The 27,984-nt window shown below is 45.8% G+C and overlaps 1 protein-coding gene across 9 annotated transcripts in view; it reads right to left on the bottom strand.

Annotated features, from left to right (window-relative positions):
* The window catches only part of FRMD5 (FERM domain containing 5), a 349,168-nt gene that overhangs the window by 26,674 nt on the left and 294,510 nt on the right, over positions 1-27,984 (bottom strand). For 7 of the 9 annotated variants that reach the window (XM_074393702.1, XM_074393703.1, XM_039469327.2 and 4 more), the window contains exons 3-7: positions 26,153-26,195; positions 25,834-25,912; positions 15,492-15,589; positions 10,133-10,256; positions 6,133-6,220 (exon numbers count right to left, since the gene is read on the bottom strand). In XM_074393702.1, coding sequence (XP_074249803.1) covers positions 6,133-6,220; positions 10,133-10,256; positions 15,492-15,589; positions 25,834-25,912; positions 26,153-26,195 — 432 coding nt within the window. The other 2 variants (XM_074393705.1, XM_074393704.1) reach the window with 2 other exon arrangements.

Genomic DNA, 27,984 nt, shown 5'->3' with positions numbered 1-27,984 from the left:
ATGCAACAGATGCAGATGATGGCCTCCAAAAGAGCCCAGCACCCGGGCAGGGGCAGGTGACAACTGGGATGTCTGCAACTTGCCTCAGGCACGTGAGGCTCAGCAACCAGTGTGGAAGGGACTTGAATTACAGTGAGAAATCTCACATCTGTACTGGCATGAAAATATGAGCACGCAGCCACACTGACACCTTCCCTGGAACGTCTCCAGTTTCTTCTATCTGACTTGTCATTCTTGTTGTGAGCCTGCCCTTGGAGTTTGTGTGCAAGATAACAAGTTGCATGATAAAAAAGAGGAGGGAATGAGGACAAGGTGAGAAGTGAACAGTCAACAGTTGTCTTCAGAGCTCCCATTTCATCAAGCTGGACTGCCTTTCCTCCCTGTCCCCTTCCCATCCCTATGAAATCAGTGCCCACAGGATTGAGCCATTACTAGAGTCAGGAAGTGGAATACAAACTAGGGTCCTGAGAGCTATGTCATGGCTACTGCCAGCTATACTCTGCAGCAAGTAATAGCCAGAAAAATCTAGCTCACTTCTACAGTTCTGAGGTCAAAAAATTATTTTCAGTTTCTCATCGTGAAAAGAGCTGTCTCGATTTAGGACCCCAGCTCTGCTTCTTCTTTGTTCCGTGACTTGACTTCTCCATACCTTGGTTTCCTCATTTGCAAAATGAGGACGATAATATATACCTCGAGAAATACTACTTCCATCTGATTTAGGGAGATGGCCTAAATACCTTACTGCTAGGACATGGCCAGTGGTATTCTCCTTGGAGAGGGGATGAACATGCATTCCTTGTCACTCATGTGTTCACATGACCCTCGCCATCAAACTTGACCTGTGTCGGTCAACACCGCCAAAGTTCACCCTAAGAGGATCACGCTGCCCAGGAAAGAATTTTTGGAAATCAAAGCACTGACTGGTTCAGAAGCAGGAACATCTGGCCACCATTTCTAGTCCCCACCAGTTCCACTTCCAGATTCAAAGTAGCCTTCTGTCTTCTGCCACCCTAGAGGACACGCTGGGTGTGACCGAGCAGAGAACACAGCATTCTTGGTTGTTAGGCCTCTAGTGTCTCCTGTTTCCTCTTTGGGGCATGACTCAACCTAATTTAATTTTGATGGGTGAAGCCACTATTTCTTATAAAACCCTCCAGAAGATCATTCTACATGCTCTACCAGATATTTATGCCCATTTCTAAAAGAGCTCACAGTTGGGAAGCTGAAATCAGTTATGAAAATCACCCAGTCTGAATATACTACACTTAAACTTGGCCACAATAAACTAGAATAGAAATGAAGAGGAGGAGGAGGCACCCTATAAGAGACTTGGTGTTACTCCCTGACAGCTCAGAAATGGAATTCCTGGTGAAAATTTCACTAGGTGGCTTTGGTGAAGTTCTTCATTTCAGCCGTAAATCTAACCCTACCTGCAGCACCGCCAAGAGGGACCCGCCCAAGGGTGGAAGAGCCATCACTAATCCTTCTGGTTCTGCTTCTCAGAAGTGAGGGATGCCAGGTGTGGTGGCTCACACCTGTAATCCCAGCACTTTGGGAGGCCGAGGTAGGCAGATCAACTGAGGTCAGGAGTTTGAGACCAACCTGACCAACATGGAGAAACCCTGTCTCTGCAAAAAAAATTAGCTGGGCGTGGTGACATGCACCTATAATCTCAGGTTCTCAGGAGGCTGAGGCAGAAGTATCACTTGAACCAGGGAGGTGGAGGTTGCAGTGAGCCAAGATCATGCCATTGTACTCCAGCCTGGGTAAGAAGAGTGAAACTCTGTCTCAGAAAAAAAAAAAAAAAAGAAGTGAGGGGCAACTCATCAAGACAGGGGAAGGAGTTCTTCTTTAGAGAGCTGGCTAGGTGGCTGTATTATGAAAGTAATGATCCTATTTTAAGGGCAAAAGGACACTGTAATTTTGTTTTTGTGGTTGATCTAACCTAGATTCTGCTGAAATCAATTTTATCCTGGTCTATACAAAGCAGGCATAAAGACACTGGTGAACTTACATTACATTTTTACAGGATGATGATATGGTTTGGCTCTGTGTCCCCACCCAAATCTGGTGTGGAATTTTATTCCCCATGTGACAGGGAAGGGCCATGGTGGGAGGTGTTTGGACCATGGGGTTAGTTTCCCCCATGCTGTTCTTGTGATAGTGAGGGAGTTCTCACAAGATCTGACAGTTTAAAAGTGTGGCCCTTCCCCTCTTGTTCTCTCTTTCCCGCTGCCAAGTAAGACATGCCTTGTTTCCCCTTCTGCCATGATTGTGCTTCCTGAGGCCTCCCAGGCATACAGAACTGTGAGTCAATTAAACTTCTTTTCTTTATAAATTACCCAGTCTCAGGCAGTTCTTTATAGCATTGTGAAAATGGACTAATACGTATGATGTCAATAATCTTGTAGGTTAGTGCCCTTTCTGTATCAGAATTGGCAATGAGTTGTGCTGAGTTCCTAAATTCCATCTCTCCAAAAGGAAGACCATGAATAATAACTGAAAAAGCATAGCATTGAGACTCAGATAACCCTGGGTTCGAGTCTCAGTACTATGTTACCCAGTACCTTTGAACATGTTAGTTGGTCCCTTAGAGGGGACTTTTCTCCCTCATATCCCTTCTTGTCTGTATTTGTAGAGGCTCAGTGTTCTTATCTTAAAATGGGGACAAGAATATCTTCTTGGTAGTGATGTTGTAACAATTCAATGAGATAATGTGTGAGCCTGGCACAGGCAGACTCTCAATAAATGGTACCATCCAGACTCTTAATAACAAGGCTGCATATCTGTAACAGGCCTAACTACTCCTTGAACCTTAACAGGGCATCTCCATAAGCTGGGCCCAGGAGGCCAAAATACAGTGCTGTAGGAGACCCAGGTCAAACAACAATGTCAGGGCCACCTGGATGGAACAAGATGGTGGCTCCTGAAGTTAGAGAGCTGTCAGAGCTGGCCAGGGAACAGATGTAGCAATGGACTGCCAGTGGTTTGCTTAATTCCTCTCTTCTAGCAGCTGTAGGGCTGGGCTGCTGAGCCTTTTGCCAGGAGTTCCGGGCTGAGGCTCAAGGCAGAGAGTTCAGGACAGCCTTGTGCACTTTTGGAATTTGGATATTAGCTAATAGAGCTCTCTGGCTGTCCCATTCAGCATTTGTAGAATCTCCTCTTCCTAGTCCCAGGGCAGACAAGGACATTCTGGGCAGAAAGAAACCATGAGTGTGTATAGGAAGAACAGCAGCTTCTTAATCAGTCCAGGGGACAGAGCCTAAGCTAGAGCGTTGTTCTGCTCTCATTTAATTATCAAAATGATTCCTCTTCTTCTGTCCTCCCTAGGGCTGCATGCCCCAGATTCCCTGGGCCCAGTAATTGCCTCTCTGTTAATAGAAATCATCAGTATTTATTACACCAAGTATGCCAGCTTATTTCAGATCTTCTTGTAGCAGCATTAAGGGGAGTGCTTGATAGCATATCACTTAGTGACAAGAGTAAAGGCCTCTGAACTGTTCTCTTTACTGGGAGGGCTGAGGAATCATGGGCAGAGCCTAATGAGAGAGGCTGAGGGGCTATGTGTGGGGTCTACAATAGGGCCCTGACATGGCCCTGGGTAAGGAACAGGCACAGGGCTCAGCAACAAGGGACCTGAAACCCAGTAAGATGAGCACTCCCACCTTCTCCCCAGCAGAAGTCCCCTGGGGATTTCTGTTCTTCTACAGGGTACATAACAATAGGTAGTGACTTGAGGTCAAATGCTTGCTTTACTGCTCAGGGCTTATGAACTTTGGCCTTTTGGAATGCCAGTCTTATCTATAAAACAGGGTGAATAACATCTACCTCCCAGGGCTTGGTGTGAGGATCAAATGAAAAAATAATGTGAAAAGACTCCACTGGGCCTGCCATAGGAGGCATGCCACAAACAACTCTTCTTCCCTCCCTGCCTCCCTCTTTCTTTTCAGGAGTTGATGCGTGGGGTTGAGATGACATGACATATGTGACTGGGCCACAACAGTGCCTGGTATGAATGCTGGTTCCTCCCCGCAGCCTCATCAGCTTCTCTGTGTCCAATGATAGACAAATTCATCCAAGACAAGGCTGAGACAGGAGTCTCAAAGTCCTGGAGTGTACATGGATTTGGGCTGTAGACCAGGATGGCTGCCACTATAGCATCCAGACTCCCATTGGCAATGGTGGAGAATCCCTTTCTCCTCTCTAGTCAGTGTAGTTCTCTGGCTCGCTGTCTGCCCACCTCCGTGTGCTTTCAGTCCTGCCCAGGGACCCATCTCTGAAGAGGTGGGTGCTATGTGTGGCCTCAAGGAGACTGGGCAGGTTTGGGGTCAAATGCAGAAGTGACCTGGCCCCTTCTGATGACCATATCTTCAGGCAGCTGTCTTTAATGTCCTGGAGTGACTCAGCAGTTCAGGAAGCACAGTTATTGAATACATACTGTATACTTTCAAATGAGGCTCAGAGAAGCTTCCAAAGGCCCCAGTAAATAGGAGATAGGAACTGGAGCCTAGGGTCAGCTTATCCAAAGCTCTCTTCACTCCTGTGAGGGTGCCCTGCCCTGCTAACAGTGACTGATCAATTTATGGAGGGGTTTAAACTACATCTGTCACATGGAGGACATTGTTTAGGAACTTTTTGCTAATATGTAAATATCCATATGTCAATTCTCTGGTATAATAGGCATGAGTGTGTTTTCTAACAGTGTGGCCCCAAGAACACAGGGATTACTTTGCAGCAGGCTGTGCTAGTGGATGGGGAACTGTGGGGTAGATAAGATGACCAAGGTTTCTGAATGTCAGGATGTTCTCAAGGTTCACAAGTCCTAGGCAGAAACAAATCACCATCATTTCTTCAAGGGGCCAAAGGACACACTGCTTTGTTCCCATTTGTTATGGGCTATATTGTGTCCTCAAAAATTTATATGTTGACATCTTAACCTCCAGCACCTCAGAATGTGACCTTCTTTGAAGACCGGATCTTTAAAGAGGTAATTAAGTTAAACTGAGGTCATTGGGATGGGCCATAATCCAAAAGGACTAAGGTCTTTGGAGAAATCTGGACAGAGACATGTACAGAGGGAAGACAGCATGAAGACACAGGCAGATGACAGCCATCCACAAGCTAGGAGAGGGGCCTGCAAAGGATCCTTCTCTCAAAGCCCACAGGAGAAACCAACCCTGCCAACACCTTCTCTCAGACCTGCAGCCTCTAGAACTGTGAGACAATAAACTTCTGTTCTTTAAGCTACCTAGTCTATGATACATGTTACAGCAGCCCTAGGAAACTAACATACTGTTCTTTTCATTTTTGCTTGAAACTTAGTGTCCCCTCTCTGGTTAGGAAGAAAAGGTTGATGCCTTCCTGTTCCTGGCTGACACTGTTTCCTTCAGATCAGCTTGACAGGTGGTTTTACTGGTGATACTGGATCCATTCCAGGAATGGAAAGAGAGAGGCAGAAATGTGGAGAAACTGAGGTAGAGACCAGTGGTGTCAAAGCAACAGGGACAGGAGGTGACACGAAGGGCCACAGCTGCAGAGAGAGACAGGAAGGGACCATGGGTCTGCACAGGCCTCGGCAGTGACTGGCTGCCTGCATTCATCTCCAGAATGCTAGACACACATGAGTAATTACAGAGGTTTTCTCTGGGCAGCCTCCCCGGCTGCTTCCCGTCTACCCCTCACAGGCGCGTAATAGAATTAAATGTGATTCCGCTGCAGTTCCGTGCAGTGACTTATGCCACTGCAGTCAATAAAACCCACTCTTGGAAAGAAAGTAGATTACAGGTCAGGAAAGGATGGGCAGTTGCTGAGCTGCCTCTGATCGTTCCCTGTGGGGGGCCTTCACATCCCTCCTCTCTTCATTTCTACCAAATTACCCATTGCGGGCCCTAGCTTTGGATTTGTTATTTAGATTGACTTTGCCTCGGTTCCTCTGACATTGATGTGGCACTACAAAATTATGCAGCATGGGATCTGGAGTTTTCCAAAGGAGGCATTTTCTCTGGCATCTCACTGAAAGTGCCAGCCATGCAGACGTTGAAGGGGGCTTCTGGGCGCAGGCATGTGGGCCCTTCCTCCTGACGCCTTCTAGAGGAGGAAAGGTCAGTGCAGTCTCTAACCAGGGAGTCTTACCTTACATGGGTGAGGATCCACTCCATATGTTTCCAACGTCTGTGCTTTTCTTAAGAAGTTCAGCTCTGATGTTGCTGGTGTTTGACCACTGGAATAAACAAAATGAGATGATTTCTAGGTGTCTTGTTCCCACAGGTTCCCCTGAGATAAACTCTTTATGAAGACGTGCTCAGGGTGAGCCACATATCTCAATTTTTGTAGGGTGTGCTCCCTGCTTGGCTCTAGGACCAATTTCAGAGACTCCTACTAGAGTAGGAGTCTGAAAACTAGAGTCTCAGATGTTTTCACAGTGAGGTAGGCTAAATAATGAATTACTTGGGCTGAGTATGAACCATAGGGAGTGGTGGGGACTGTGGCAAACTGTAGCCTAATCTAATGACTACAGCTGCACCTTAGTGCTGAGATTACCATCTCTGAGAATGCAGGGCCCACTACTTGGGAGGCAAAAGTAGGAGATGGGAGGATCGCCTGCACCCAGGAGTGTGAGGTTTTAGTGAGCTATGGTCACAACCCTGCACTCCACCCAGAGTGACAGAATGAGACCCTGTCTCCCAAATAAAGAAAAGAATGAAGGGCTCAGCTAAATATTGTGATTTTAAACGAAAAGTCAGAGATACTGATTTTTATATGGTATTTTACAATTTAAAATACTATGGGGTAAAACAAAATACATCTACAGGCTAGAGGCAAGTCATACACTTTTCACATGTGATCTGATTTAGACTGAAAAACAAATAAGGGGCTCATATAGCTGGCTGGTGCCACTCAGCCCTCTTCCTTTGCCAGAAGGGAACACAGGGGTGAGGAGAGGCAGAAGGAGACAGTGCTGAGCTCCCATGCTTCACAACAGCTGTCTGTCCACAGGGTGATGACCATGAAAAGGAAAGATGCTGAAAAAGGCAGAGATCAGCCCCTGCTCCAGGCCATCTGAAGAGGCCTTTGACATCACCCCTTCCTACTGCCTCTTTAGCAGGTGTGTCGACAGGCTCATTGCCGACCCAGAGGCAGAATCACCATCAGGTTCTTGCCTGGGTCCAGAGCTCTGCAAAGCAGATGTACTTCTACAGAAACAGGGCTGGCTTTGGTGAGGAGGGGTGGGAAACTTGTGAAGTCAACGTCTCTGATGACTGGTGGGCAGGACTGGGCGTGGCTCATTTCTTTCTTTTTTTTTTTTTTTGAGACAGAGTTTCGCTCTTGTTACCCAGGCTGGAGGGCAATGGCGCGAACTCGGCTCACCGCAACCTCCGCCTCCTGGGTTCAGGCAATTCTCCTGCTTCAGCCTCCTGAGTAACTGGGATTACAGGCACGCGCCACCATGCCCAGCTAATTTTTTGTATTTTTAGTGGAGACGGGGTTTCACCATGTTGACCAGGATGGTCTCGATCTCTTGACCTTGTGATCCACCCGCCTCGGCCTCCCAAAGTGCTGGGATTACAGGCTTAGCCACTGCGCTCAGCCCGCGTTGCTCATTTCTAAGCTATAATTTACCTCAGGTGATATGGCCAGGCAGTAAAATAAGCTGACACCAGGAAGGAGCAAGCCAGACTCCCCCTAGTGTTCCTCTGGAGAGGCATCAGTCAGGCAGCACCTTTATGTGCCAGCCTCTGTGCTACTTGTTGGAAAACAAACCAAGAAACACAGCATACAGTCTGGGCCCTAAAGAGCCCATATTCAAGTTGCAGCAAGGAAGCATGGACACATTTTTACATTATGAAGACGAGGTAAGACCTGTGTAAGGTGGTATTCCTGTGAATACAGATTCTATGTCCACCAGCATACCTCAGACACAGGGAAGGTAAGTTTGGAAAATACTTGTGTGGCAAGCAAAGGGCTGGCTAGAGCACTGCTTCTCTTTCCAGGGAGTGTCCTAGTCTGCTGGGGGAGTGGGCCCTGTGGGCTCCATTTACCCCTGGACTTGCCCCAAACCTCCCGGGTCCTCAAAGCGGGCATCATTTCCTGGGGGAATCCCCTGCTTTGAACTAGGTTTCTGGATGTCTGTACCCTCTATTCTGACATCTCCTAAAGCCCTCCAGGCAGTTCCAGCACATCCCTTATCTCTTTTGAGGAACCTGTCCTCAATACCACAGGCCCATGTCTATCCTGATCTTTACCACAAGGGGTCTCTATTCCCTAAGAGAGTGACTCTAGGTGCCATGGGATCCCGCACCCGGGAAGGCACACCCAGGGAGAGGGGCAGCCAGCATCCAAGATTCTACTTGTTCGGTGTTGCCATTCTTCTGGGAGGGCCAGAAACCCATCCTGCCACAGGGCATGGGCAGAGGGGTCTGTTTACAAAGGCTAAGGAGGCTTTGGGTTATATTTGTTGGTAAAGTCATTGACTGAAGGGTTTCTAGGGGCCTGTGGTCAGGGAAGGAACAAGATGAAGCTTAGTATTAGCATTAGAAATATCCTGCTCTGCTCCCAGCTGTCAGGCATAGTCTTTTCTCGAACAGTAGATACACAAACATTTTAAAATATGTTTTAAAAGATGTGATGTATTATGATGACAATATAACATTTTATTTTTATATTTATTTTTCTTTTTTTTGAGACAGTGTCTCATTCTATGGCCCAGGCTGGCATGCAGTAGTGTGAGTCCTGCTCACTGCAACCTTGCCTCCTGGGTTCAAGCAATTCTTGTGCCTCAGCTTCCTGAGTAGCTAGGATTACAGGTATGTGCCACCACATCTAGTTTTTTTTTATTTATTTACTTTTGTTTTCAGTAGAGACAGGGTTTCCACAATGTTGCCCAGGCTGGTCTCGAACTGCTGGCCTCAGGTGATCCACCGTCCTCTGCCTCCCCAAGTGCTGAGGTTACAGTTGTGAGCCACTGTGCCTGGCCAACACTGCATTCTATATCCCTTTTTTCCCTCATAGTTTGTCAGTCTGGAGAATCTGTGCTCTACACCAAGTGGAGCCCAAACACCCTATTGTTACTTTTTAAAACCAGTCTTTGTAGAAAATCCCACTTCCTGTGGGTGAAAGGCTGCATTAATACTGTTTTACGGTATTCAGTATATTCTGGGCAAAGTGAGAGAAGCTGAGAAAGACGAGGCCCCACATTTGAAGCCACGTCTCCTCCACTTCCCTCTGTGCAAAGTCAGGGACTCCAGGTAGGGTGTGGTGGGGGGGCTAAGTTAGGCGGGGCTGAGGACATAGCCCTGAACTAAAGTGCTCCCAAGGCACCCTCAGCATTTATGAATCAGCCCTGCACAGTCCATCCTCTGCTGAGAAGCCACCTGTCACGCTGTCACAGACTGAAAGCAGAGGTCTGCTCTTTTTCATATCCTCATTCAACCTCTCCTTTTTCTTTCTTCTTCTTTTTTTTTTTTTTTAAACAGAGTCTTGCTGTCACCCAGGCTGGAGTACAACGGCATAATCTCGGCTCACTGCAACCTCTGCCTCCCGGGTTCAAGCGATGCTCCTGTCTCAGCCTTTCGAGTACCTGGGATTATGGGCACCCACTACCATGCATGGCTAATTTTTGTATTTTTAGTAGAGACGGGGTTTCACCATGTTGGCAAGGCTGGTCTTGAACTCCTGACCTCAGGTGATCTGCCCACCTTAGCCTCCAAAAGTGCTAGGATTACAGGTGTGAGCCACCGCACTTGGTCTTTTTCATCTTTTTTCTCTTCTGTGGTTTCCTTTGTGTTTATCTTATCCTTTTCTGTAGTTCATGCTTTCCTCTGTATCTTCATTAAATATCTTAATGAAGCAAATGTCTTTCATAGGCCAATCCTTCTCTGTTTCCCCTATAACACGACATTTCCCTCCTCTTTAAGCTTCAGTCTAAGTGGCTCTTCTTGGACAGGGAGCCCACAGGGCTTGTGGCTGTGACTTGTGCTGTCAGTGTATCGCTGACAATGGTACATCCTGGGGTCAGGACGGCTGGGGAGCATCACTCTGTGTCAGCAAATAATCTACAAGAGCAGATGACACAGCGTGGAGCCTGTGTGCTCAGGCTGTGGAGAAACCAAACTGTTGTGGGCTTGTCACGTACCTGAGTTCTGTCTTGTGAATCTCGGCAATTTTCCTTTCCAGCTTCTCTGAATGTTTAGGGAAAAACTGGAACTTGGAGCTGTAGCCTTCAGGGTGTTTTCCTGAGTCATAATCCCCAATCTCCGCTTTCAAAAGGAAGGTGAAAAAAAACAATTATGGAGACAGGTAAATCATCACTGACAAAGCAACAAGAGATTACACACAGAGCAAAAGCCAAAGCACCCATCAGATTTACAAGAAACAGTGGATTCTGAGCACAGCTGTGGGCTAGGCAGAGGGCAGGCCCCTCAGGAGCATGTACACCTTTGTTTTCCCAGGTGGACACACTGGGTTGACATTCAGGTCTATGCAGAGAGGCAGTAGAGCTGACCTTGTGTTCTGAGGTCACCACAAGTAAGTATATGATGAAAGAGCAGAGGCCTGAACTATGGTCCTCATCCATTCTGCCATGAGAAGAGGGTCTGGGAGCAGTGTTCTTTGTGGCAACATAGAAAACGGTGAACTCGATTAGAAAGAGAGATCCTCCTGGGGCTCAGCCAGTTCAGAAGCCTAAATCCTCGTTTGAGGATTTTAGCAGGGACACAATAAATTGATGAATGAACTGTGATCCAAATTCAGAACTCAACCCTCAGTCCAAACCAAATAAAAATCAATAAATTTGAATAAATATTCATTAAGGACTGACCATGTGCCAGGCCCTTCGAGAGGCCTGCAGAATGGGAAGCCTGGCTGTAACCAGAAAGTACTGTTGAGTTCAGAAGCGTCAAGTTCTAAGGTTCATTTCTCAAGTTCCTGCCAGGTGTGAGCCTTTCTCCTCTGGCTATTCACAGAGAGAGTTCATCTCTAAACCTGATGAGGTCTCCCAGCAGTAAACTTTAGGAGGGCAGAGGACCCGTGGTGCCTTCCACACCCAGGTCAGAATCCAGCTTTCTCCACGTGAAGCCCTCCATAGGGAGGATGGAGAGTATAACAAAATAAAGAGGAGGGGCCAGCTACTCTGTGGGTGCCTTTTTTCCTTCCCAGGTGAGAGCCATAATCACTTCAGATGTGAAGTCTTAAGGGAAGAGTAAATATTAAGAGGAAAACGTGACTTCCTCCCATGGCTGAATATTGTACTTGTGGCTTGTACTTTTTCACTACAAACCTACTCACTGTGTCTTCCAAATTACTTGGGAATTTCTTTTTTTTTTTTGAGACGGCATCTTGCTCTGTCGCCCAGGTTGGAGTGCAGTGGTATTATCTCAGCTTACTGCAACCTCCACCTCCCGGATTAAAGCGATTCTTACGCCTCAGTCTCCCGAGTAGCTGGGACTACAGGTGTTTGCCACCAAGCCTGGCTAATTTTTTTTTTGTATTTTTAGTAGAGACAGGGTTTTACTATGTTGGCGAGGCTGGTCTCAAACACCTGACCTTGTGACCTGCCTGCCTCTTGGCCTACCGAAGTGCTGAGATTACAGGTGTGAGCCACCGCATCCAACCTACTTGGGAATTTCTACTGTTAGCAAGAGACCCAAGCCTGAAGTCTAGGGTGACCTTGAGCCTTGGAGTCTTGGTTTTGTGTTTGTTTGTTTTTGACAGGGTCTCTCTGTCACCCAGGCTGGAGTGCTGTGGCATGATCATAGCTCACTGCAGCCTTGACCTCCTAGGCTCAAGTGATCCGCTCATCTCAACCTACAGCTGAGACTACAAGTATACACCCCAAGGACTGGCTAATTTTTTTTTTTTTTTTTTTTTTTGATACAGTCTCGCTCTGTTGCCAGGCTGGAGTGCAGTGTTGTGATCTTGGCTCACTGTAACCTCTGCCTCCCAGGTTCAAGTGATTCTCCTGCCTCAGCTGGGACTACAGGCGTGTGTCACCATACCCAGCTAATTTTTGAATTTGCAGTAGAGATGGGGCTTTACCATGTTGGTCAGGCTGGTCTTGAACTCCTGACCTTAGGTGATCCACCCGCCTCGGCCTCCCAAAGGCCTGGGATTACAGGCTTGAGCCACCATGCCCGGACTAATTTTTTTTTTTTTTTTTGAGACAGAGTTTCGCTGTTGTTACCCAGGCTGGAGTGCAATGGCGTGATCTCGGCTCACCGCAACCTCCGCCTCCTGGGTTCAGGCAATTCTCTAGCCTCAGCCTCCTGAGTAGCTGGGATTACAGGCATGCACCACCATGCCCAACTAATTTTTTGTATTTTTAGTAGAGACGGGGTTTCACCATGTTGACCAGGATGGTCTCGATCTCTTGACCTCGTGATCCACACGCCTCGGCCTCCCATAGTGCTGGGATTACAGGTTTGAGCCACCGTGCCCGGCCTGCCCGGACTAATTTTTAAAATTTTTGTAGAGATGGGGTTTCACTCTGTTGCCCAGACTGGTCTTGAACTCCTGGGCTCAAGTGATCTTCCAACCTTGGTCTTCCAAAGTGCTGGGATTATAGTTGTGAGCCACTGTACCTGGCCCAGAGTCATTTATATTGATTATATTTAGAAAGTTCCAAGTGGAGGCCGGGCGCGGTGGCTCAAGCCTGTAATCCCAGCACTTTGGGAGGCCGAGGCGGGTGGATCACCAGGTCAAGAGATCAAGACCGTCCTGGTCAATATGGTGAAACCCCGTCTCTACTAAAAATACAAAAAAAAGTAGCTGGGCATGGTGGCACATGCCTGTAATCTGAACTACTCAGGAGGCTGAGGCAGGAGAATTGCCTGAACCCAGGAGACGGAGGTTGCGGTGAGCCGAGATCGCGCCATTGCACTCCAGCCTGGGTAACAAGAGCGAAACTCCGTCTCAAAAAAAAAAAAAAAAAAAAAAAAAAAAAAAAAAAAAAGTTCCAAGTGGAAAACAACAATATTGGACATCAAGTACTTTTTTGAAGAAAAACGAATTATTGGGTAACACTGTAGAAAAGACTAGAGTATAAGACTTCACTTAGGTCAGGCCAGGCTTTCTCTGTAAAAACAAAATGGGTACTCAGGACTTGGAGACCAGCCTGGGCAATGTGGTGAAACCCGATTTCTACAAAAAAATTAAAAATGTAGTTGGATGTGATGGTGTACACTTGTTGTTCCAGCTAGTTGGGAGGCTGAGGTGGGAAGATCACTGAGCCCAGGAGGTGGAGGCTGCAGTGAGCCAAGATCACACCATTGTACTCCAGCCTAGGGAAAAGAGCCAGATCCTGTAGGAAAAAAAAAAAAAAGAAAAATCAAAGGGGCATCTTTGGGTATCTTAAAATTAGTAAGTACCTGTTGGACTCCCCATGTAGGTGATTTTAAAAACAGGAGTCTTAGAAGTCAAAGTGGCAATGGGCTGACTTTTACGTTCCTTTTTTTTTGAGACAGAGTCTCATTCTGTTGCCAGGCGCCAGGCTGGAGTGCAGTGGCACAATCTCGGCTCACTGCAACCTCCGCCTCCTGGATTCAAGCAGTTCTTCTGCCTCAGCCTCCCAAGTAGCTGGGACTACAGGCGCACGCCACCACGCCCAGCTAATTTTTGTATTTTTAGTAGAGACAGGGTTTCACCATGTTGGCCAGGATGGTCTCGATCTCTTGACCTCATGATCTGCCCACCTCGGCCTCCCAAAGTGCTGGGATTATAGGCTTGAGCCACTGCACCCGGCCTGACTTTTACATTCTTAACACAGGCAGCCAGCCATAATATTTCTATTGCCAGGACTTTAGTGTCTTATTCTTTAGTTAGTTTATATTGGCAAGCACTTTCCAGGTTCTCTTCACAAAGTAGCCTCTGGGATTTCCAATTAAGAGTTCAAATTCTTTGGGGGAAACTTTATGCTTTCAGTGCTATGGTCCAAAATGATCCACTAGTAATGGCAGTTTCAGGCCTTGGGACTAAGAAATCTCAGAAGCTACCCTTAAGTGTCTCTGCATCTCAGAAGAGGACAGGTATGAAGACTGCATATATCTCCCAATGTTTTGCAGAAAAAGCCACTGGGCATCAGCTGGGTAAACCTGAACTCTTACTTATTAGCCTGTTAGGAAATATGCTTGATACTTGGAAACACTTTCAACTCTGAGCACCCTGTACTAAAAGGTCTCTGAAATAGCTATCAGAATTCCACTATGCTTCACATCTTGGAGATGTACCTGAGAGGATGGGGAAAAAAAATCAATTCTGATTACTCTCTAGTGTCTCAGGGACTTTATCAACCAGGGGCCCAGGGCAAATCCCTAAAACAGAGTCAGAATGACTTTAAGGAGCTGGCAGTAATACCTTAGGCACAGTTTAGGGCTGAGTGTTCAGTGTTATCTGACTCCAGGAAATCCAAGCAAAATCCTCTAACTTGGCTGGGTGTGGTGGCTCAGACCTGTAATCGCAGCACTTTGGGAGGCCAAGGCAGGTGGATCACCTGACGTCAGGGGTTAGAGACCAGCCTGGCCAACATGGTGAAACTCCATCTCTACTAAAAATACAAAAGCAGGCCGGGCGCGGTGGCTCAAGCCTGTAATCCCAGCACTTTGGGAGGTCGAGGTGGGTGGATCATGAGGTCAAAAGATCGAGACCATCCTGGTCAACATGGTGAAACCCCGTCTCTACTAAAAATACAAAAAATTAGCTGGGCATGGTGGTGCGTGCCTGTAATCCCAGCTACTCAGGAGGCTGAGGCAGGAGAACTGCCTGAACCCGGGAGGCGGAGGTTGCGGTGAGCCGAGATCGCGCCATTGCACTCCAGCCTGGGTAACAAGAGCGAAACTCTGTCTCAAAAAAAAAAAAAAAAAAAAAAAAAAAGCCAAAAGCAATCAGCCGAGTGTGGTGGTGTATACCTGTAGTGTGTACCTGCAGCTACTCAGGAAGCTGAGACAGGAGAATAGCTTGAAACCGGGAGATGGAGATTGCAGTGAGCTGAGATTGAGCCACTGCACTCCAGACTAGGCAACAGACCGAGACTCCATCTCAAAACAAAATAAAACACAAAACACCCTCTAACTTGAACTCTGCTTCAAGTTAGACACTGTTTATTTATTTATTTATTTAGAGATGGAGTCTTGGTCTGTCGCGCAGGCTGGAGTGCAGTGGTGTGATCTCGGCTCATTGCAACCTCCATCTCCTGGATTCAAGAAATTCTTGCACCTCAGCCTCCTGAGTAGCTGGGATAATAGGGATGCCCCACCACATTGGCTAACTTTTGAATTTTTAGTAGAGATAGGGTTTTACCATGTTGGCCAGGCTGGTCTTGAACTCCTGACCTCAGGTGGTCTATCCACCTTACTCTCTAAAAGTACTGGGATTTTAAGTGTGAGCCACTGCACATGGCCTAGATAATGTTTAGATTCAAGAAGTAGTCATCTGTGGTAACTGAAAATAATGTAATCAGTACTTGGCATGAAAAGCAAACCTATCTTGTCAAAAGTCATTACCTTGAAGGATATAAGCTGCTAACAACGCAGCATCCGATGTTTTACAGAGGAGGCGGCCATGGTAGAGATCCCTTTTGATCTGTAGGAAAACTAAATACCTGGGGAGAAAACAGAATGAACAATAAAAGATTTCTTTGATTGCTTTAAAGATAGAAATATGTAATGTAAGCCTATCTAAATCTTTGTCAGGATACTTTAGCTACACTAAAAAAAAATTCTTGAAACATAACGTAGAACAAATACATTCTCCATTTCCCTGTAGACTCTTTCAAGTACTTTGCCCTGAACTCACCTGAGGTTCAGTTCAAAACATGTCAGTTTCCTCCTGTAGCTCAAAACAGAAATGGCTGGTAAAAGCATCACCCCTCCAGTTCTGGGCTTTTGAAGGAGCCAGTCCCAGTCAATCTGGAGCCAAAAAAGAAAACTGTGCCATCAGAGACTGGCAAACTGGGCCTCTCTCCGCCTTGGGTGCTGGCTGATGTTCCTTCTTAAGTAGAATGGTGGGTGAAGGAACTAGCCCAGGAAGAGTTGTTTCAGCTTGCCAAGAGAATCTGTCCATATGTGGAAACAGCCTGCAGTTACTGAGGTTAACCAGACCCTTGAAATGGACTGAAGTGTAAGAAGAATGAGCCGAGATTGCACCACTGTACTCTAGCCTGGGCAACTGGCGAGAGAGACCCTATCTCAAAAAAAAAAAAAAAAAAAAAAAACGAAAAGAAAAAGTGCAACAAGAGGCAGTGGTGAAGGAAGCATACAAATGAAGCAGAAACCTAGGGCAAGCATTTCTTTAAATACAGAAAGCTGTTGCCTCAGGTCGAAGCAGGATATCAAAAACAAGAGCAAATAGTAGCTGACATGTATTGAGAGCTTATGATCTGCTTCTCTAGCTGTTACACACTTTACATGCAACATCTTATTTAATTCTCACGTAACACTTTGGGATAAGTACTATTATTATCCCTGTTTTTTCCAGATAAAGAAGATGAGGCCTTAGTGATTTTCTCATGGACATACAGGTAAGTGGAAGAGCCAGGATGCAACTTCAGCACTGTGAGACCCCTGAACTTCGTTCTTCATCAGCACGATATTCTGCCTTCCTATAAACGCTTTGCAGTTTCACTATGTGAATGGACCCTGTCACAGTGGAATGGAATTGATGACTTTCCATTTTGAAATGTCTTCACAAGGAGTGTGGTTTTTATTGCTCTTCTTAGAAGACCTGTGAGATTATGAGGAGCATCAATTTCTGGGTGGGATTGGGTGGGTCACCTATCATGGTAGCTCCTTGGCCAGGGAGCATCTGTGGTGATTTAAAAATACTTCTGGCAAGGCATGGTGGCTCATGCCTGTACTACCAGCACTTTGGGAAGCTGAGGTGGGCAGATCACGAGGTCAGAAGTTCAAGATCAGCCTGGCCAAGATGGTGAAACCCCGTTGCTACGAAAAATACAAAAATTAGCTGGGCATGGTGGTGTGTGTCTGTAATCCCAGCTACTCAGGAGGCCGAGGCATGAGAATTGCTTGTATCGGGACCCAGGAAGTGGAGGTTGCAGTGAGCCGAGATTGTGCCAATGCACTATAGGCTGGGCTACGGAGCGAGACTCCGCCTCAAAAAAAAAAAATACACACACACACACCCGCATATAAAAATATTTCCATAAATTCTTTGATAATCCTAATTTCATGAGGTAGAGCTTGATTCCTTCTCTTTGAGTATGGCTTAGACTTGGTAACTCACTTCTATCAAAAGAATTTATTCTATTGATAAGTGAGTGTCTGACTTCTGAGGTCATAAAGTCATTGCAGCTTCCTCCTTGTTCTCTTGCCTTTAGATTACTCACTCTTCTTGAGGTTGCTTCAGCAGTATTATAGAAAGGTCTATGTGGTGAGGAACTGGGACCTTTGCCAACAGCCAGCAAGGAACTGAGGCTTCTGGCCAACAGCATTTGAGTGCCTCATGATGGAAATGAAGCCCCCAGCTCCAGTCAAGCCTGTGGATCACTGCAGCCTCAGCCAACCTCCTGACTGCAACCTCGTGATTTACCCTGAGCCAAAATCTCCCAGCTAAGCTGCTCTTGAATTCCTAACCCATAGACACTCAGAGATAATAAAATGCTTGTCATTTTAACTTTTATGGTGCAGCATCCCTAGAAGAGTAATGAAAATGTAGTAAAATTCCTTTAAATTCTACCACTTTGAACCAAAAAGAAATTGACCCCTCCCTGAACAACTAGAGGTTTCCATTGTTTCTGTTTTCAGGCTGAAGAATGAAACAGAGGATTCCATGTCCACCTGATCCTGTAAAAATGCTCAAGAGGAAGACGGCTGTTGACAGTGCAGCTTCTAGGAGGTGGTAGGAAGGGGTCCCAGCAGCTAACTCTGAGAGGCTTGGGTTTGGAGATTCAAGCAATTAACGAACAGAAATGAGGGAGCAACCAAGCCTTCTTTTCTCCTTAGGCCTTGCTACTCAAAGTGTAGCCCACATATCAGGAGTATCAGCATCACTTGAGAGCTTATTGGAGATGAAGAATATAGGCCCATCCTACACTTACACTTATACCTTTTAACAAGATCCCCAGGTGATTTGTGTATAGGTTAAAATTTAAGAAGCTGTCCTAAGAAAATTCAAAAGCAACCTTCTAACCACAGCAGATTGGACTGCCTTCCTCAGACCAAAGGGAGTCTTGTAGTCGGGAAGTTATTAAGAACCCAACCCCTCGCTCCCACCAACCCTACTGCCCAAATGTTTGCCAAGAAAAACTAAAGGAAAAAAGACATCATGTAGAGTGAATAATTAAAATGGATCTACCAAATCAAGCTCTTCTTCACTCTGCTTCCTACAGCGAAATGGCACACATTGTGTGGGAGAGAGTGAGTGAGCACTTCTCTGCCTCTCACTGTTCCAACTCCCACCTTCCATAGGCTTCAGCAGGATGAGGATGCAAACCTTTTGCCCCTTACTCACTGATCACTCCATGGGCCTGGATTCATGCATCACATCTTCGATGTTTCTCTGCTTGTCTGTGTCCAAAATTCAGGGACTGTACTTATTGGACTAAAGAAAATACTGCAAAGGGATAACATGGCTCTGGCAGTGATTTTCAACATGGCAGAGAGGGGAACATCTTCCAGGGGGAGCCCGTCAGAATCCATGTATGTTGGGTGTGCTCCTGTGCTTTGAAAAGGCCCCTTTGGGCCAAGCGCGGTGGCTCACACCTGAAATCCCAACACTTTGAGAGGCCGAGGCGGGTGGATCACCTGAGGTCAGGAGTTTAAGACCAGCCTGGCCAACATGGTAAAACCCCATATCTATTAAAAATACACACACAAAAAAATTTTAGCCAGGATGGTAGTACATGCCTATAATTCCAACTACTTGGGAGGCAGAGGCAGGAGAATTGCTTAAACCCAGGAGGCAGAGGTTGCAGTGAGCCAAGATCGTGCCACTGCACTCCAGCCTGGGCGACAAGAGCAAAACTGCATCTCAAAAAAAAAAAAAAGAAAGAAAAGAAAAAGGCCCCTTTAAAGTTTCTGATTTGCTCCCCACTCACCCCACCTAAGGGAACAGGATCCTACTCACTCACACTGAGAACCACTGCCTTTCCAAGGCATCATTACTGATGGCAGCTAACAGCCTCAGGTGAACTGGAATGGAAACAACTGGTCAGGATTCCTTTTGATTTCTGGTGATAAAACAGCTGCAGGAAGGTTAAAGACAAGTCCATGAGGCAGTATCAGGCAATGTCATAGAACTAGATGGAAAGAGGGAAAAGGGTACACTAGTATCCTAAAGAAGCAAACCATAGTTGAGGACAAGGAGAGATGAGCTCATGAAACAATCAATTGAGCTTCAAGAGAGAGGAAGCTGTACTGGGGCCCCCCTCCCCTTTCTGCCACAGTGGCTTCCATGGAGCTTTGTGTTTGGTTCATTTAAGGAGATAACAAGTGACTCAGTGTTGTTGGTGAAAATATATTCCACATGACTCAGAGCATCCTTAGGCCCATTCGCAAGAGACCCTGGCATGTTCTCCCCTGACACACATGGGCCTAAGGAAGACAATCTTGTTGCCGGAGGTACTATTTCCAGGACCACTGTGTACTGCCAAGCAAAGGGTCAGCCTGCTGGGGCTGCCCAGTCCAGCCCTCCTGAATCTCTGAACCTCAGAACATTTCATAACCAAGGAAATTGAAGTCCAGAGATGTAGAGTGACTTATCTGAGGTAACACAACAATCAGAATCCAGGCCTTCTGACACAGCCCAGTGCTTTTTCTACCCCTATAGTAATTCAGTTAGTCATGAGATTAGTCCTAATCCAAGTCAGGAGAACCCTCTGTTATCAGAGAGAAATTCTCACTGTGACAGAAGGAGAAATCGGCTCTAGACTGGATTTTGGAGAACAAGCTTGCTTCTCAGGAAACTGTTTTGTTTTTAAAACTTTGCTGGTATCTTTCTGGCCTCAAAGAGGCTTTACCTCACCTCCATTTTTGTTTTAATGCTAGTGTTGTCCTAAATTGATTGGAGTGTGAATCAGCACAGAATGAGCAAGAGCCTGAAAGATGCCAAGGAAAACCTGAGCTTCTCTGTAAAGTGTATGTCTCTCCAGGGCACTAGCTTTAACATAATGCTTTCTTAGGGTGGGAATGAATCCACAGTTATTTCCAGAGTTTAAGGCTCTGAACTCCGGAAAGCACTGGAGGCTCCTGTAGTTTTTTCCAGAAGATCCTTTGGCCTCACCTTCCCTTCAAATAGATTCTTTGCCACTGGCTTCCCTTATTTACTATTTCCTTTTTCCTGACTATAATTATGTTTAGTATGTCTTCCTCCTCCATATTAGGTTGTAAGCTCCTTGAAGACAAAGACTATGTTTTATTTACTTTTAATATTCTTCCAGGGAGCCTAAACATCCCGTGCCTAGCTCATCCACCCATCCATCCATCCATCCATCCACCCACCCACCCAACCACCCATCCATCATCCATCCATCCAGTTCTGACACTTAATATGTGCCAGGCACTGTCACAGGTGCTGGGAATGCAGCAGGGAACAATCCAGAGTCCTGTTAATGGAGCTTACATTCCAATGGGGGAGATGACAAAATAACAACAAAACAAAATAACAATAATGACTCACATTTACTGAGTGCATGCTGTGTGCCCTGTTTCACATGCCCCTTTTCATTCACTCCTCCCAGGAACTCTATGAGGTGATGACCATTTTACTCCTTGTTTAATGGATGAGGAGACTGAGTGCTTAGAGATACTGTTGCCTGCCCTGTCACAGAGCTAGTTAAACAACAACCTGGGATTTGAAGCCAGCTCTTTCTGATTTCTTAGCCCAGGGGTTGGCAAACTATAGTCTGCTGCCATAGTTTCCAATGAAATAAAATTTTATTGGAACACAGCCTTGCTCATTCATTTATGTATCGTCTATGGCTGCTTTCACACTACAATGACAGAATTGAGTAGTTGCAACAGAGAACATATGGCCCAAAAAGCCTAAAATACTATTTGGCCCTTTACAGAAAAAGTTTGCCAATCCATCTTAGCCTAAGCTAGGCTCAAGTGACGTTCATTGAAGGAATAAGTGACCTGATGACTCCATTCATTCATGTATGTATTGATTCATTCTATTAACATTTTCCGGAGCACCTGTTGTTTACAGACATTTTTGCTTCCTTGGATGATGGGGACCATTTGCAGTCAGTTTCCTTCTCTTACTTGATCTTTCCAAAGAGTTCATACACCTGCAATCCCTGTTAAAAGCCAAATCTGGTACCCGATTCCCCATTTTCTTTGCCTTGTCTCTAGCCTAGACAAGAAAATCTATTTACTACTTTAAAAATGACAAAATAAATTAATCAGGATTTGGCAACTAAATTTATCATCTGGAAAGAAGCCAAGACATAAATTGAACCAAGTTCTGTACTCCCTACTTCATCCCCTTCTCTCAGCCTGGCTTTATGGGAATGGCTGAGACGGCAGTAAAATTTAGGACAAATATTGCCAGGAAAAAACACACTGACAGCTAAATTAGTTTGGCAGCAAGGTGGGATGGAGGGCTCTAAGCCAGGGATGAATTACGGGTGTTGAGTGAGGCTGGGGCCAGTATCTACTCTCTTCAGATCAGTAGGGATGTGAATGAGAAAAATGCAGCTAATTCCACAGCCTCACAGAGTGGCCCAGGGATGGGGAGGCACGAAGACTGCAAAGCAGACCCAGGCACCTGTGCTTCATACACCTGACAATGCTAGAAAATTACATACTAGGGAAAGAACGCTGCTGAGGTTGAGAGAGATGGGAAAATGGCCCAAGATGGCTAGCACAAATGCATGCAGATGGAGAGGAGCTCATTTTCTTGCCAGTGTCCTTGAAGTCTGCTGACTTGGTGAGAGGCCTAGCCATGGTCCTAATGCTGTGCTTACCAGGACTTGGATGATTACCTGGGATAGCTTTCTGTCTCAGAACTCGGAAGTTAGCTGCTTAAGTTTTAGGATTCTAGCTGGTGGGGAAAGGGGACAGAGGAGGAGTAGAGATTATTAGAGAAGAAGTGCTTTTCACATAAACAAGGGAGAAAAGCCAATACTAACTGTACTTGTGCCCCATGCAGAGCCTCAGGGGCCTCTGGACTGTGTAATGAATCTGGCAATGAAATATTGAGCCTTTGCTCAGTGCGAGGCTCACTGTGGGTGTATTAAGAAGTATGAGATGCTGGGATAGTGGTTAATCCTCCTGACAATTCTATGAGGTAGATATTACTATCGCCATTTTATAAATGAGTAATCTAAAGTTAGAGACGTTAAGTATCTTATTTCCAAGGCTATACAGCCAACCTGTGACGTAAGTAAGATCTCAGCTCCCAGGTCTATGCTGCTTCTTGGGTAGGAAGGTCCGTCCATTCATATAAGATAGTGACACTGGATTCAGAAAATTGTATTTCTTTTTTTTTTTTTTTTTTTTGAGACGGAGTTTCGCCCTTGTTACCCAGGCTGGAGTGCAATGGCGCGATCTCGGCTCACCGCAACCTCCGCCTCCTGGGCTCAGGCAATTCTCCTTCCTCAGCCTCCTGAGTAGCTGGGATTACAGGCACGTGTCACCATGCCCAGCTAATTTTTTGCACTTTTAGTAGAGACGGGGTTTCACCATGTTGACCAGGATGGTCTCGATCTCTCGACCTCGTGATCCACCCGCCTCGGCCTCCCAAAGTGCTGGGATTACAGGCTTGAGCCACCGCGCCCGGCGCTGTATTTCTTTTTGAGATGAAGTTTCACTCTCGTTGCCCAGGCTGGAGTGCAATGGCGTGATCTTGGTTTACTGCGACCTCCACCTCCCGGTCAAGCGATTCTCCTGTCTCAGCCTTCCGAGTAGAGTAAAAGTACTGAGTTGTTTTATGCACTCAAAGTTGTTACTGGCTTAAAATGGCTTCATATAAGATGTTCTGTGTAAGCCTCATGGTAACCACAAAACAAAGGCCTAGAGTAGATTCACATAAAAGTAAAAAGTAAGAAATCAAAGTCTAACACTAGACAAAATAAATTACAACGGAAGATAGCAAAAGAAGAAAGGATCCACAAAACGACCAGAAAACAACCAGCAAAATGGCAGTAGTACATCCTTACCTATCAATAATCACTTTGGATGTAAATGTATTAAATTCTCTAATAAGGAGACATAGAATGGTTGACTGAATTACAAAAATAAGACCCAACTATATGCTGCCTACAAGATATTTCACCGTTAAGGACACACATAGATTGAAAGTAAGTAAGTAGCTGGGATTACAGTCACTCACCACCACGCCCAGCTAACTTTTTTATTTTCAGTAAAGACGGGATTTCACTATGTTGGCCACACTGCTCTCGAACTCCTGACCTCATGATCCACCCACTTTGGCCTCCCAAAGTGCTGGGATTAAAGGCATGAGTCACTGTGCCTGGTCGAAAACTGTATTATTAAGAGCACCGCCTAAGGGCCAAGACAACCATGTATTTCCGGTCCATGAATCAAATTGGAAAGCCATATATCTGTGGTGCTCTCACTGGCTGCCCTCTCTCATCCCCACTGTTGGTCCAGTGAGGTGGACAACAAAGATGTGCTAGGTTTGCTCTGATGTATGAGGAATATAGGGGTCTGTCCTCACACCAGTGTCTCTTTCAGCAGAGAGAAGTTCAGAGCTAAGGCAAACACTCTGGAGATTGTGAGTGGAGCAGGCTGGTGGTATTTTAACAAAACTATTGCTTTTCTTTTTTTTTTTTTTGAGACAGAATCTTACTCTGTCACCCAGACTGGGGAGTGCAGTGGCATGATCTTGGCTCACTTCAACTTCCACCTCGTGGGTTCCAGTGATTCTCCTGCCTCAGCCTCCTGAGTAGCTGAGATTACAGGCATGTGCCACCAGGCCAGGCTAATTTTTGTATTTTTAGTAGAGATGGGATTTCGCCAAGTTGGCCAGGCTGGTCTCGAATTTCTGACCTCAAGTGATCTGCCCGCCTCGGCCTCCCAAAGTGTTGGGATTTCAGGCATGAGCCACTGTGCCAGGTCTGAAATTTTAAACATAGTGGTTCTACCCTTACTCACCTATCTAAAGCCTTAGGGTCTCTATGATTTGGATGAATTTGGTTTTCTGAAGCAAAGCCAAGAGCCACCTGCACTTCTGTATAGATGAGCAGAGACTGCAGCTTCTATGCTTAGTGAGAGGCATGAGGTTTCGTTCTAGCTACACACCTCACTGTCTTCAGTGCTTCAGAATAGGTGAGTACACACTGCCCAATGCATCTGCAGAAAACAATCCTTCCTGATCCTTCTGACTCCATCAGAAGATTTCCCTCAACTCCAACTGGGGCTCATGTGACGAAATCACTTTTCTCCCCTGTCCCACTTCCTTATTGCCTTTTCACTATTAATTCCTGTTTCTTGCCCTCTCCTTTCCCCATTTTCTGATTTCCCCTCTTAAACTTTTGTTCCTTTCACCTGGCATGCTCTTCAGATCAGGAAATGAAAATAATTCCTGCCAGGCATGGTGGCTCACGCCTGTAATCCCAGCACTTTGGGAGGCCAAAGTGGGTGGATCACGAGGTCAGGAGATCGAGAGCAGTGTGGCCAACACGGTGAAATCCCATCGTTACTGAAAATAAAAAAAATTGTCTGGGCATGGTGGTGAGCCCCTGTAATCCCAGCTACTCGGGAGGCTGAGACAGGAGAACTGTTTGAAACTGGAAGGCAGAGGATGCAGTGAGCTGAGATCACACCGCTGCACTCCAGCCTGGGCAACAAGAGGAAAACTCCATCTCAGAAAAAAGAAAAGAAAAAGAAAATTATTCCATATTCTTTCCTTCTTGTTCTCTCCTCTTTTTCTGTCTTTGGAATTTTCCCAACAGTTTAGGATCTAGGAGTGGATCTCAAATCCTTACAGGATAAATAGTCCGTATGACTGGCAACATCCGCATTCCCACCTTTGCGGTCTCCAAGGTCTTAGCGAAGGCGTTAGAGCTGGCAGTGCTGTCTCTTCCTCAGCTCTAGGATTCCCTGGCATCACATCCTCACCTGTGGTCCTGGCTTCTACAAGGTAACATCAAGGTTTTGCTTATGTCGAAATCAGGTCTTTCTAATATAAAAATTAGGGATCCCTGTGGTAGAGTATTCTTGAATCTCTGAGGTGAGACTGGTCAGAATGAATTTGGTTCAGATATACAAAATCCTGGGGAAGCTTTGAAGCTCTCACTCATTGACCCTCTTTTAGGATGGCTGGGAACACAGAGGTTTTTTCTCATCCTCAAGTGGTACTGGATGAGATAGGATGCATTCCATGCAGCTGTCTGCTTGCCACAGAACACGATCCCCACAATAAAGAGTTTATCATGAACCTGATCCAACAGCATACCGGAGTTTACCCATTTTGATTTAAAACCTTCAGGATCTCCCAGCTTATCTTTCAATGCCATGCCTTGGCATTTTCCAAGTATATCCATTAGAACACTTGAGTCTGTTTTCAACCCCTAAAATAAGCAGCAACACAGCCCTCTCCAAAAATGTCCAGTGGCCATATCACAGGTAAAAGAAAAGATGCTTCTGATTGGTTAGTTACTCCAGATCCCTATGAGAGTGACCAATTCAAGAAGCAATATTTACACTTCTTGAAAGAAAGAAGTCCACTCTGTTCCAACTGCACTGAGGGGTAAGGAAGGAAAGCATGTGGAAACGAAATACAGAAGTCATTATATTTAGGAAGAGTTCCTTGCCTCTAAGAGTTAGGTGCATCCAAATTAGAGGCTCTAAGAGGTGACTGTCCCCCTTTCCTATGCTCTCCAACAGGTCCTAATGGCTGCAGGAAGTGTGTTCACCTCACCTGGTTATTTCTTCTTTCAGAGCAGCAGGGTCTGCAGGATAAAATTTCACACGGAAGCACATGGTGAATGGAGGCTGGGCTGCAGAGAAAAAGAGGTGAACATCAGGGAAGGCCCTCTCCCAGAAGAGGACAGGGCTCTACTGCCACTAGCATGCACAGGCCACTGAAGCACCAGAAGAAAACCCTCATATATTTAGGGCCAACTTATACACAAAACAGTGGAAAATTATATATGTAGACCAAGACTTGCGATAGGTGGGAGGTTTTATCCCACCCTCCCCAGGGGTGCAGCTTGACTCTTTTCATGGAGAATACTTACATCTCAATTGTTTCACCACAGACTTTGTAAATTCCAGCCAATGCTGAAACAGAGAACACAGAATATGAAAAAACTAATGAGAAGGGCTGTAAAATATAACTTGTTTTCCCTAAGGTAAAAAAGTAGACAGATTTTAGCCTAGGGTGAAAGCAGCCCAAAAGCTGGTGCAAGATAAGTCTGGAGAGTAAAGAGTGATATGATTTTCTGAAATGAGCTGCCATGGAACCAGCTGTGAAAGAGGGAAGTAGTTCCAGCTTCAGATGCCATTTTGGTGCTTGCCTGGAAATGCTATCTTCTAGAGCAGGGTGCCAAACTTCTGAGCCATGTTTTTGGCATGCGATTAGGCACAGACAACTCCATGTATGTGTGGTGGTGACAGAGCCCCACCTGGGTTGCGTCGGGAAATACTGACTTTAATGAGTGGTGTGTGTTTGTGTTATGTACCAGTTTTTTTTTTTTTTTTTTTTTTCTTGGCAGGGTAGTGGAGATAGAGGATATTGGTAGCAACTCCAGAAAGTAGTGAGAAGTAGAAATTTCCTAAGTCAGGGATGGCTGGTGTATATTCCATCTTTCTTTGAGTAACATAGATTGCCAACCCTTGTGTTAGAAAACACATACTCAGGATTCCTTGGCATTCAGGGATGTTTAAAGTCTAAATCTCAAATGATAACTAACCACAATCAACCTGTAGGATAGTACCTCTTCCCCTTGGATTTACAAAGAGGCAGGACGTAGAGGTAATATACATTTTCCCATGGCACTTACATTTGGGGGAAGCAATGAAACCATTCTAAATGTGTTTATTAATTCTGCATGGGTCCTTTATAAAATATATTATTGATGTTTGTTACTTTTAGCTAATCAGGATTAGGTAGGACTGCTATTAACTGGGGTTTGATTATCTGGAGGTAGCTTAACATTGCCAGATGTAAGCTCCATGAGGACCCAAAACTGTCAGTCTTGTTTACCACTGCATCACCAGTGCCTAGCACAGTGTTCAATAGGTAGCTGCTGAATGGCAAAGGGACTGGGCCCGTAATTCCTTCTTTTCTGGCTACTTCCATTTAGTATAATGTCTTCGCAGAGTCCTCTCTCTGGCAGGAGAGCAGCCAGGGCCCTGCAGTCAGCATCCTGGCCTCCCTTAATTCCCAGTGATCACCTTCTTGGCTGGGCCATGGGTCATGCAGTTAATGGACCCACTAAGAGCCAGTTCTTCCGTTAGCTCCACATGGATAATCTGGGCTGACATTCTGCTCTCCTGCTTCTGCTGATCTGAGTTCCCACGAGGCTGACAACTCATTATAGCCACTCAATGTGGTTAAGAGGTCCTTCTCACATTACACGGCCCACCGCGGCTCTGCTTCACAGGGAAGCAAAGGCAAGAGATGAAATTGCTCAGAAACAACTCGGGTTCCAGGCTGTGCCTGTAAAGAGGGAGGAGGCCCATCTGTTCACAGCACACTGGAATTGTGGACAGTAAGGGGAAGACAGCCAGTGCCAGGGACCCAGTGCACAGAAAAGCAACAGCCCTAGACATTAGACTGATAGTTTAAAGGAAATAAACAAAGGGAGGTAGAAATTAATGGTTGTGAGATGCATTATCAGCAGAGGGCAGATAAAGCTGAATGACAAAAAGGCTATTCCCCTTGACAATAGTTGGAGAGAAGATTTTAGTTTTATTGTGGTGAGAGATCAAGAAAGGACTGATGCTGGAGGAGAGTAGCAAGGGGTGAGAAGGGACTAGAGAGCTGTCACAGCTGATCCATGAGATTTGGAGTCCAGCAGAGAAATCTTGAGAGGAACCCAAGAATACAGTGATGGCCAGAGTTGCC

This window comes from Saimiri boliviensis, chromosome 2 (assembly GCF_048565385.1).
Source record: "Saimiri boliviensis isolate mSaiBol1 chromosome 2, mSaiBol1.pri, whole genome shotgun sequence".
Lineage (NCBI taxonomy): Eukaryota > Metazoa > Chordata > Mammalia > Primates > Cebidae > Saimiri > Saimiri boliviensis.
This window is presented reverse-complemented; position numbering and strand designations above follow the sequence as displayed.